At 41.0% G+C, this 13,008-nt stretch overlaps 1 protein-coding gene across 1 annotated transcript in view; it reads right to left on the reverse strand.

Moving 5' to 3' along the window:
* Window positions 1-3,361: 3,361 nt before the first annotated feature.
* dpy19l3 (dpy-19 like C-mannosyltransferase 3) overlaps window positions 3,362-13,008 on the reverse strand; it is a 62,021-nt gene continuing 52,374 nt past the window's right edge. Inside the window, exons 16-17 of the mRNA XM_069660955.1 lie at window positions 6,364-6,522; window positions 3,362-3,565 (exon numbers count right to left, since the gene is read on the reverse strand). Of these exons, the coding sequence (XP_069517056.1) occupies window positions 3,362-3,565; window positions 6,364-6,522 (363 nt within the window). The remainder of the gene's footprint in view (window positions 3,566-6,363; window positions 6,523-13,008) is intronic.

Consider the following 13,008-nt stretch of genomic DNA (forward strand, 5'->3'; position numbering starts at 1 on the left):
GTTCTTATGACGGTTAATTTTTGTGTTTGTGCCAGTTGCACAAATTCTAGCTTGATGGGATCAAGTCCACCTTTTTCCTGACAGGAATTGGAACGAGGAGCGAGGTTTCGTGTCTGGGTGCATTTTGTGCAGGTGAAGAGATGGGACTTCGGGACGGGACACACAAGCACCTATCAAAGTATCAGGAAACTGTCACCGCTCTCTCTCCCACTCTGTCTCTCTCTCACACCCACCGCTGTGGAACCGTAAAACGTAGTAAAGATTTACAGTTATAGAAGGCTATACGTAATACAACAGACAACTGAAGCTGACACTTACCCATTTCTTCATCTTCAGTGACAAGACTGGTATTTAGATTCATATCAATTTATGTTAAACCCCTCATTAATCGGCGGGACTCCCTTATGTTACGTCACATCCTGTTATCTGTTTTGATACGGAAATATAGGCGAATGTCCAAAAATGACTCCAGCTGTAGTGTATTAATTCATGTATTTTGTTGAAAATATAATTCCTAAATCATTTTCCTACACATTGATTCACTGGGGTGTCCAACCTGCTAGCTGCTCTTTAACCAAGTCCAGTTGCCTTTTGGATTAAGCTTGCGTCTTTTTCTGCAGCTTTCATCCAAAACAGTCAGACCTTGTCGTTGGATTGAGTTTGATTATTCAGTTATATCAGTTTCATCACTGGTGGACCTTGAGTTGGGATTGTGTAGTCACTCACATATTTTAAAGGTCAAGAGAAAACTTTGATGATGAACTTTTAAATGGATCAAACGTGTACAGGATGAAATCATAAAGGACTGGTCACACCAGAAAAGGCGTAATGAAATACTCATAGAATCGTCTAAACTGTGGTTTAGCCTGCTGTGTTGAAGTTAATCCACGTGGTACCTCCACTAAGTATAAATTAATTCACAAAGGGGACTGCAGACATTTATGAGTTGATGCTGTAAATTCATATTGAATGAACTGTATATTTGTTCCATTAGCAACCAAGCTAACGTGGCAGTTAGCAAACATTTTTTAATCTTAGTAAGGTTCAGTCATGTTGACAAAATGCCATAGAGCACAGACAAAATAAAAAGATCTTGGAGCTATTGACACTGACCAGTGCTTGCACGACTCAGCTAGCTAGCTTGTTAGTTGTTAGCTAATAGATCTACAATTAATCTGTTGAACCACTTTCTGGAGCGACCTGAACAGCTACTGAGACTGTAAACAAACGATTCCATAACGTTCAGCGCTAGGCAACTTAAAATCTTTTACTCATTTAGATGAATCCAGAAGTAGGTCAATTCCAATTTGATCTACATTTTTTCTAAACTAAAAATGTGATTTCTTTATTAAAGATCTTCCAATGTCTTATTTGTAATTTGGGATGTTCTCCAAGAGCCCATAGCTTCAGGTTTAATTGACACTGTTCAATATACAGCACATTCAAAAACTGGTATTGTGCTGATGTTAATCATAGTCTGTTAGTTTATTTGACGACTAATGTCTAATTTTAATATTTGTATAACTACTATAAGTCAGCAGTTGCAACGAGCAAATTTCCAAGATGTATAAGAACTCTTTTCAGACGGGGGGCTATTGACATGCCTAATCATTCATTTTCAATGAGCATGCAGGAAGGGAGGCGCGGGCCATTCCTTTGAAATTGTTGCGGTCATGCTCGTGTCACGCACACACCCGCCCGCCTGCTGCCTGAGTTGAAAGTTCCTGAACTTACTCTATGCGACTTGCAATAGTAACCACAAAAATCACAATGGATGAGAGACTGATCCTTGATGTATGTGAGTTCCCGAGGTATATATAACCACTTTGTAAACAGTTACCGGGACATAAACAGGAGGGCCTTTGCATGGCAGAGCATTGGCCCAAGACTGGATGCATCAGGTAATGTAACATAGTTTGACTTTAAGCCAGGCTATACGTTACGTTAGTTGGTAACACTTAAGTTACAACTAGCCAATGCTAATTTAACTAGTTGTTATAGCCTTTAGAGAAAATACTGTTATACCAGCAGAGATACAGAAGTGCACAGAAGCCGTTTACATGGTTACCACGCGTAGAGTCCCTGCCGTTTACTCATGGAGCGCTTGTGTGCCTGTCTATTCACATGAGGAGCGCAGTGAGACCCTGAGATCCAAGCGAGTACGCAGGCAGAGTGTCACCCCCATCTGAAAAGACCTTAGCAGTTGGTCTCTATTAGCTGGCTCCATTTCATATCAGGTTCAAATCTTTCAAAGTCCCCAGATTTGTAATTAAGCTGAACAAGGCTTTCACCTTATCCTTTTTTTTTCACATCACTTTCATTGGCAAAGAAGAGCTCAACAGCATTTGTGTAAGATACTGTACATTAAAAAATACATTTTATACAATATATTGAGTGTTTCTACTTCAATCTTTGAGTTTGAATTCTGAAATTTAATTTTGTAACTTTAATAACTTTTAAAGTCGAGTCTGACTTTTGCAGCTTATTTTTTTTGTGTTATAACAAAATAAAATATTTGTTTTGATGCTTAATTGAAAAAATGCTTTTGAACCCTAAAGCCCTTCATACACTGCCAGTTCAAGGCGGGATTATGACGCCTCTGTTACTTCTTGTCTTCTATGTAAAACGCACAGAGGCGGAATGGTGGGTAGTAACAGAGACCTAACAGACGAAATAGCGTCAGTGTGTGTGTAGGAGAAGCACGTGCTGTTTGTTAACACATCACATACCTTTTGCTTCCACAACAAACACACTGGGTCAGCTTCACGCCGGCGTTGCTTGGTTCTTTGCAAAATGACGAAGGCTGCATAAAGGTGGAGCTTCCTTAACGGCTCTGTAGTGGAGCTGCAGTGTAAAAAGGATTTAATAGAAATTAACAATGAAGTAGCAATAATTGGCCGATGTTCATTTCATGATGATGTGAAGAAATTACTAGTTCATATTAAACTACAGATTTAGTGTTTGCTTGCGGTGTGTCGTATCTTGCTGAGAGGTCTATTAGTTGTTTCTGGGTCTGTTCATCTGCACCAGTGTGAGCTGGGAGGAAAGCTGATAGTAGGGCAGGGTAGGGTGGGTGAGGGGGGATGGAGGGATGGGTGTAGACAGAACAGCCCAGAGTCTGACTCCTAAAGGTGCTTCCACACTCCACTAACTAAAACAGAGCAGCCCCGAGCTTGAAGCGGCCCACTGCTCTCACAGCACAGTTCACAGAGCCATGTGTTAAAAAATAATGGGCATGATCACAGCTGGGCTCGGTGCAGAGAGGAGACGGAGGAACAGGGAGGACTCTTATATCTCTTCTTCTCCTCCGTCTCTCTCCCCTCTGGCCTCTGACATGTTTTTTCTTGCAGTCCTGCTCCTGCTACTGAGCCTCGCTGGCCTCTGACGAGCTCTTGGTGCTCTTCTTGCGTTTCTTCTTCACTCTGTAAACATGGAAGGTCTTATTTTGAAATGTTCTGGTGAACATGGCGGAGTATGCCGCATCGTCCGTCTTGATGGCCTCACAAAACCGAGGTTGGGAGGCAGGGACAAGGTCCGGGTCGTTCTCTCCTGGTCCATCCATGATCTGACGGCACAGAGAACAAGGACGTCACCATCAACAGAAGGGAGAGTGACAGACAGTTTACACTAATGTATATTCTTAATGGGGACATGTGTCAATCAATACATCATCAACACATTTGAGATAGACTTGATGGAGATAAACACCAACAGGGTGACTGACGGCCTGTCATTATCATATTTCATTTTGCTCTTCTGCCAGCTGGATGTGACAGCCACTCTGCAGGCAGAGCCAACATGATTGATTCCTAATAAACATGAGTTGTTGGTAAATTGTTAAGTTATTTTAACACTAATAGTAAAGATGCTACCCCTAAAATGCATGTGAAGATGGCTTGTAGCTTGAACTACACATACAGATACTTGGCATTAGTAAGTAGTCATGATACAAGAAAATGGCTCGACACACGTGTGTGCCCATGGCTGGGCCTGTCTGCTTTTAACTGTAGTGTACCAAGGACAGGCTGAACAACACACTTTCAGATTGGAGCCAATCCCATTAATGGACGGAGTGACGCTATGCAGATCATTATGTGCAGCCTATGGCAACCACTTCGGCGATGTGCGAGCCAGCTGTAACCGTCATCGGAACTTTTGCAAACTCACTGCTGACTAATAACATTAACGCTACTACTACCAATTATTACATTTCAGTTGCCACTAAACAAAGGCAGAGACCTGTTCTGTTTTTGCAACGGAGGGGGCGGTTGTAAATTTGCATAGTGGGCAGGGCCTATGCAGATTCAGAAATTTTTAATGAGGGAGAAGGAGGAGATGCCTTGGGAGGATTTTTGCAGGGTAATTAAACATATTTTGCAGAAACTATCAGACATCATATGTCAGTTTTTGTTGCTTTACATGAGAATTTTTTGTAATTTTTGTCTCTTCAAAGTTTTGAAGTGGTCTTGAGAAAGTACACATATTTCTGTGCACTCAGTTAACAACCTACAAATTAAAACGTGATTAAGGTTGTTTCAGCGTCAATCAAACCTGATCAAACTGCACCCACACAGTCCTGATGGGCATTTTTATGCTCTTGATGAATATAAATTAGGACATTTTTTTCCCATACGTCTTAATTGTAGCTTAATTGGTCCTTAATCGTTTATATTATAACAATTTTTTTTTAAAGTTTTCACAGGGTTGAAAGGCCACATCATTTATTTAAATTTTGAACATTACACCTCCTTTTTTCCCACAACTTAGAAAGAAACCTGAAAGAAAACAAATAACATAAAAAAAACAAACCACAGAAAACAAGTAACATTTTCACATCACATCCACATTCACATCAGTCAGGAAGAAAAGATGGCCGGGGCAGGCAGGTCATGTCATGTCCTAGGTGACTTTACAGATACAAGGCCCATTTGTATTTGCTATTATTGAATCTGCATAGTGTGTAACTGCACCCACAGGTCTGACCATAACTCCACCCACTGCACAATTTTGAAAAATGAAAAGTGTGCAAGGGGCTGAGAGGGTTGTGGGGGTGTTCGGCAGCTCAGTGACGCCCCCTCCCCTGGCCCGGAAAAATGGAACGCGACACAAGTCACAAGGCCCATATGCCACAGAGGGCTCTTTTGAGGTGGAGGACTTCTCCCCTACAGAGTCCCCTGAAGAGCACTTTAAGGTGGTGGAGGACCGTGGTGGTCCCGAGCCCTATCAGTTCGAGTCGTTGACTCCAGCCCTACTGGCTTTCGGAGCCGAGGAAATGCAAGTGCAGCCTGTAACAATAATTTCTGATTCTGAAATTTGAAGAGAGAATGGGCGCAGTCTTAGTGGTAACGTAACGTTAGCTAGAAGGCTAATGTACAGTGTGCTAGCAAAAATAGTGTAAACTCTAGTGAATGACATGTCTCAGTCAGGATATATTTGAAAATGAACGCTGTTTCAAAGATTCTCTCTCAAAGACGGGGCCGGGGGAGTGTACTGCCCGCCTCTGATTGACAGGCATTAACATTCTTTTTCAACGCTTAACTCTACGTCACCATTGGCTGGCAAGGTCCAGGGCTGATTGAAAACAGTAGATTTTTATACATTTGGTAAGAATTGTCAGTATTAACACCAGCACTGATGTGTTTCATCACAGTACAACAATATAATTTAGATTACAGCTCAAAAAACGTGTAAGTGTGCAGTTTCTCTTTTAATTCGGGAATTTCAGTATATAAAAAATTAAAGATAGAAAATTGAAAAAGAAAGTAAAAAGAAAATGCCAAAAAGAAAGAAAACAAAATGAGAATGTAAGAAAGACACAAATAGATAAAGCAGGCAGGCAGAAAGAGAGACAACCAAACAGAAAAAAAGTAAGTTAGAAAGAAAAAAAAGTAAGAGGTAAAGAAAAGGACACACAGAAGTAAACAGGGCGTTCCTAAAAAATGCTGTCTGAGTGTCAGATGTTGTGTTTGCTGTGGGACATCTACACCATCACAAACACACTCACTGTTTCATGTGTCTTACACCACACTGAGCCAGACTGGAGCTTGTCTCGCCTTTGGTAATCACAATAGCCAGTGCACATCATGAGACATCAAAATAAAGGGAGGTGGGGACAGAGGATACGGAGAGGTTATAGAAGACAGTGACAGTGAGTGAGAGAGACAGTGACGTGCGGACGAGAAGTGAGACTATTGATCTTTGCGGAGGCTGAGAGCTTTCACCCAGTCACATAAGTTGGCAGAGGAGATGGCACATGCGGCAACACACACACACACACACACACACACACACACACACACACACACACACACACAGACACACACAGGCAGTCAGGATGAGTCATGTTAAATAAATTCCACCCACATGTCCGTTGGCCAGGTCGAGCAGGTCCCTCAGTCTGCAGCCGCGCCTGTGCCTCCGCTCATAACAGATGCTGTTTTCCAAAACCACATAGTCGGCGCCGGCGGCCCTCAGGATGTCGTACACCTCCTCTGGTGAGCGTCGGGCGTACACCTGATACACCTGCTCACACACACACACACACACACACACAGACAGAATAAAGTGGATTTATTTAGGATTGTGTGGATTTTATGATTGCTTTTCTTTGCCTAAAGATCTTCTGGCTTTTGTAATTTAGCACCAAGATTGTTTGGACCTCTCTGCTGGAACTCTATTAGCAGCCACATTTATTTTCTGAATTAAAGTTCTGATGAAAGTCTGTTTTCGATTTAATTATAACATGTTGACTGAAGAAATCTGAATGAAAACAATTACGGCTGAAACAGAATCAGAGGGAGAACAAACACAAGTGTTAAACATAACAGATCCCAACTTTGTGAAGTCAGCTATGGTTCATCATCACAGATAAAATACAACTTTCAATTTCACACAACAACAGATTTAAATGGACTAATTATGCAAATAGTAAGTACTGTAACAAGTGAATTTTCCTACAGATGTTTATCAGGGACAGAGCTCAGCCCAGCAGCAGTCTTTTAATGGGTTTGGTTTAAATGAGGGCAGTTTCTACAACCAATAAAGACCTCGGCTGCAACCGAAATCACACCCTAAAGTCTATGTTTTGCACTGGATTTGCCCTCACAATCTTATTTTATTTTACATATTTGGACTGTACCACTACTGAGTACTATATAGTGCCCACAAAAGTCCCTACACCACACACACACACATGCACGCACACACACGCACACACACACACACACACACACACACACACACACACACACACACACACACACACACACACACACACACACACACACACTTTTAAGAAGGAACTCTGTGTTCTTTGTCCACTAATGAACTATTTTGTAGTGACACGCAAATGAATCCAAGAAAAGAACTTGAAACATCATTAAGTTCCTGACAAATGTTTGAAAATGCATTTACAGTTTTCCCCTCAAAACCACACACCCACACACACACACACACACACACACACACACAGAGCCCAAAAGGTCTACATCCATGTCGTGGATCATTAATGAGCTCCACACTCAGCTCAGGCCCCGCCAGCGGCTCAGCATGGCTGCCTTCCCGCTGGGAGGCAAAACACGGGATTGGCTATCCACGAGATGACCCACACACACACACATCACGTCCTGCTCATGAGGCAGAAACACACTCAATGCAGGAGCAGAAACAAATGAATTACAATGGTAAAGTTTATTGCTACCATGTTTTCCGTCAGCTGTACGTGGCTGTGTTTGTGGCAGATCAAAGATAAATCTATGTATGAATGTATGAATTTATCTCTTCCTGTAAATGTGATAAAAACAGGTATTGTGAATGTAAAAGGAATTAAATAAAATGCTTTTAAAATATATATTTGTAATAAAATAGACTCAAATTGAATCATTTCATATACTCAGCCTGGTACAAAAGAAGAGCTTTCCATTAGAGACGGTAAAAAAAATTCCACTCATGCATCTACATCGATAGAAAACAAAAAAACATGCATTAATAATGCATTACCATATATTACTAAGATGCATTCAAATGCAAGCCCCACTATCTCCTCTCTTTCCTACAGCGCAGCAGTTTTCGGCTCCATAGTTCCTGTTTTTTTCACTGACTTAATGCATGATGCGCATCTTCTGATCCCATACTCATTCACACAATCACTGCAGGTCAGCGGCCCTCATGTACAGAGAGTTCCCCGGCCTCTGACACAGGACATTAGCACTGAGCTGAGAGAGATGGATGTGTGATGCGGAGGGGCTTCAGCTGCAGACACACAGTACTGATCCTCTGTCTGCAGGAAAGAGGCTGACACCAGAGCAACTACAAGTTAAAGGCAGAAGTTCTGACATTGATTCCCATACCAAGATATTATCTAGTTTGTATATTAAAATGACCAATAAATAAAGCATCAAATATTGTGCAAGTAAACTTAACCCTCCTGTTATCCTTGGGGTCAATTTGACCCCATTCAATGTTTATCATTCAAAAAATAATAGGGTTTTTTTGCTTCATATTTCATGACTTTTCCTAATTTGATGGGGACAACTGATTATGCATAAAATTATCATGATGATATTTTTTCAATGTGCTGAACACATATTGCAGGCATTGGTGTTCCTCTGGGGTCAATTTGACCCCAAGCTGTTTTAGCTGTGTAAAAAGTGTCTGCCTGTGTGTGTGACCTAACATCCCCACACCTGCAGAGGCAGAGTTGACACTTTTGAGTTGATACATAACAGGGGGGTGGGGAAAACAAATATTCCCACCAGAACTTTGTTACTTCTCGTGCTGTGGGCATGTGGGAAACAACTGGACTTGTGAACTCCTGCCAAAATGAGGAAGCCAATGTAGGCTTGTGAGTTGATCACAATCAAGTCTTTCCAACTACACATGCCCCTCTAAAATTATCCCCTCTAAAATTATCATCTCAAGTACAATATTTTCAATTGATGGTTATATGAAGAGCTCGAATAATGACTTTATGTCTTCAGCATGGCTGACTGTGTGTCTGGTGGGACACACTCTTAGCAGCACGTCTACCTTGTTGTTGAAGTGAGTAGAGGGACCACAATTTTCCATTTTTGGTGCTAACATGACATGGGGGAGACGGAAACAATATTCTCATGAGAACTTTCCCGCACCATGGGCATGAAGGTGTGTGTGTGGAGGGCGGGGTATTCCCGCAAGGACATTGCATTCTGACATTCTGAGACAGAGGATTGTGTTGAGGAGGACCCTGATTCTGAGGCATTCTCATCTGATGAGAATGAGAGTGTTGACCCTCCTGTAGTCTCTCAACCACCAGCAGACACGATCCCTTCCAAACATGGAAAGATAATATGGTCCCTCTCCCCACTTCAACAGCAGGGTAGACTTAGCGCTACTAATATTATCAAAATGGTTCCAGGCCCCACCAGATATGCAATCAGCCATGTTGAAGACATCAAGTCATCATTAGAGCTCTTCATAACACCATCGATTGAAAATATTGTACTTGGGATGACAAATCTGCCGGTCCCAAGCCGGGATAACAAAAGAGGAGGGCTGAGTGAGGCTTTATAGTGACTAACCACAAATATGTTACAAAAAAAGGAGATAAAAATAATTAAATAAATATGTTTATGAGAGGAAAGGGGGGGTCACCAACATCAATCAATATGGTTCATTAAGTGAGAGTCATGAATGTGCACCCCAAATTAGAAAAGATTTGGATGAAAGATTTTCAAGATACACTAACTCTAAAACTGAAAGTTTGACCTGATGGTGGCGCTACAGGAAAGGTCATATCATCACCAAAACCAATAGGGTTCATACTCTTGTGGTCATTAATGTTGTCAGTAAATTTGAGAAGATTTGTATGAAAACTTTTCAAGATACATTAATTCTAATTTAAAAGTTTGGCCTGATGGTGGCGCTAGAGAACAGGTCAACTCACCGATAAGTTTCATTATCAAGGGGTTATTTATGTATTCAACAAATAAACAAAGTGCCTGACACAAAGACTTGGTCAACAATTGTATGTAAATCATTTTCTGGAGGCAAATATCCCTGGGGTCAGATTGACCCCAAGGGTAAAATGTGTTGGTTTATTTGAGGATAATACGGGGGTTTAGACTATAACAGTTGACTGTAACTGTGCAGTGAGATACTGATTCCTTTTTTTAAGTCTGATTTTCCTGTTTTCCATTTTTTCTTCTTTTTAAAAGACTTTTTTTTAAAGAACAGTGACTTATTCAAACTTAATGAATCAGCATGTTCACCTAAACTGCAGAATGAAAATGCTCTTGTGAAAATAAACAGTTTCAGAAGACTTAAACTCCCCTTACACTCTCCATGGAAACAAACCAAAACAAGGAAATAGGCAGTGAACGCTGCTTTTCTAAATAACATTTTACAGCACAGCGTCATATTGAGAGGAAAATTAGTTGCAACAAAGTCAAAAATAAAACTCAAAAAAGACACACAAGAAAAGTTTCTCTGTGTGTTCACTCAAAGACAGATAGAGTACATCTGAGATGAAAAAGTTTTGACGTGAGTGAAAATTTGTTGTATTTTAAAATACAGAGACAAGACCAGAAATGAGAGGGTCTCGAGAAAAAAAAAGTACTGAGGGGAAATATATCATCTTTGGCAGTTAGAAAACCTCACACATCTTTGAGGGTCAAAATGAACTCGGAAACTTTAGCGCGCTTTAACGCTCCTGTTTTACCAAGTTCGCTCAGTCAAACAAGAGGCTACTACAGGGCAATTCAGCTTCTGACTCTTTTTGTTTCACTACATATCTTACCAGCACAAACATAACTTCATTACACTGTTTTATTTTGTGTAATTCACTACTGTAGGTCAAGAGATATTGCTATTTGGCTTGTTGCATGAGTACCACGCTGCCCATTCTCATACAGCCCAAATACATTCACCACCCAGGCTTCCTTGCAAGTTTTTAAACAATGGTTCCTCAAACAAATCTTCACCAAAACAGGCTTCTTATTTATAGTTGTCAACGTAGATTTTTTTCAGATGAAATGATAGCTGGCAAAGTGATTTATTAATTGTGTAAAATGAAGGAGGGAATTCATTGAGGAGCGAATTCATTGAATTGCGGCCGCTGATAGCTACATAAATATTCTTAGGGTCTGATTCACAAAGCAAATTGCACTGATGATATTCAAGGGCAAACACGCCCATAAAGTTTCACAGGTCTGTGCAGTCTGCTCTTGTTTTGCATCTGATTGTGGAGAGGAGCTGTCTGCACCTCCACTCTCTGCTGCACGGTGCTGCGCTCTCAGGCAGAAGTTGAGTGCACACTAACGGATCTCAACTCCATGCACAGATCGATGATGAGTAGGGAGAGGAGGGGGCAGCTCTTTAACAGTTTATTGTTAAGTCCTGACTTGACAGGTGTTTACTAGTTTCACTGTCCGTAACGCAGCTTCATTTTTTAACAGCAGCTCGTCCATATAATAATCCCCGTCAAGCGTAACAGCTCCGAAATGTGCCTGTGTGCCGGGGCTGTGTGAGGCTCAACCCCGGCACACAGGCAAACTGACTGATTGGTCTCCCGATTATAATAATTCTGACAATATATTATAAACAGATTGTTTTAACAGACAAACATTTTTTGATCTACAAAAGGTGGAATTGTTGTCATGATCAGTGTTAACTCAAGAGTGTGACAGCCCTTATAATAGGTGCGCCGCAGTTACCACCAGCGTGGTGTTGTTAGCGCTGATGTTTGTGAATTTGGTGCTTTTTGCCATGAGGCTCATTAAATAGAAAGGGCCAAATTTGCCCTGAATGTTTGCATTTAAATAAGCACAAATGGCATCGGAGCACAGAGACACTGTTTACTCTGCAGCGCACTTTGTGGTGGATTCAACCCTCTGTGTGTGCTTGGAGAATTAGCTTTTTTGTGTCATCTGGACAGGTTTAGTGGGTGCAAAAGCTGCACAATCCTTTAGTGAACTCCCCCGTAAGTGTTTAACAAATGACACAGATGCGACCTGACTAATACAGCTAGCTAGCTAACTAAGCTAAAGTCAGTTTTGTGACTTTGGTGAAAACTTCAGATGGATTGAATAATGCATCTAGCTGACTAATTCTCTAAAATTTGACAACAAACACAACAATTTTGGCAAATAACTGCTAAAGTATTTACATACAAAACTAGTATTTACAGACGCAGCAGGAAACCTCACAAGATATCCAGTAGGAAACAAACTTTACATTCTTTGCCAAATGATACCCTCCAGAACATAATGATAACCAGAGGTGGGAAGTGCAGCCAAACACTATATCACTGCTGTCATGTTAATTAACAGTATTCAGAACACCTGGCTGAGGTGGAGTGATATACAGAGGGAAACGTCCCAGTTATATTGTTCTCTATATGAGCACTCATGGAATGCCTCTTATCCATAAGATTACTCGGTTGGAACAAACTGTTGTATAAACTATTATTTCCCAGGAATCTGTTTTTGTCTGTCTGTTTTTTTTAATAAATCAGCAAATCAGATGTGCATAAAAGTAGTCAGATGTCATCATGTTACAGAGCCCCTAAACTCTGGTAGGAGTAAAGAGTAGACACACAGACACACACAGATGAAGTGTGCGCCCAACACATCCAGTTCTCTTTTTAAAAGACGACAATATATTTACAAAAGAAGCTAATCAGTGTCTAATCTAACTGAAAATGTCTCAAGTTAGCAACTCGTTTAGGCTAATTAGGAGATAATGATGCGACTTTCATCATGACCAGGAGACTGAATGTCTCACACAGAAGAATTTATTGAAGCCTGAGGAACACAACAAGTGGACACTGTGCAGTGCTGACCAGTTCTGAAGGTTACTTCCTGAAAGGGGAGCATCTATCCCTGTACTACACACATACAGGTACACATCTGTCTAAATAAGGATACTGTTCACCCAGCTGAGGATGTGTGAAGGCTCTATTGGGTCTTGAATTCTTTACAAGAAACTTTGTTTACGTGAGTTAACCTGAGTTAGGTTGAATGTTTCCTCTGG

Source organism: Semicossyphus pulcher, unplaced genomic scaffold (genome assembly GCF_022749685.1).
Source record: "Semicossyphus pulcher isolate SPU_LCO1_2020_fin unplaced genomic scaffold, fSemPul1.0.p SCAF_1, whole genome shotgun sequence".
NCBI lineage: Eukaryota > Metazoa > Chordata > Actinopteri > Labriformes > Labridae > Semicossyphus > Semicossyphus pulcher.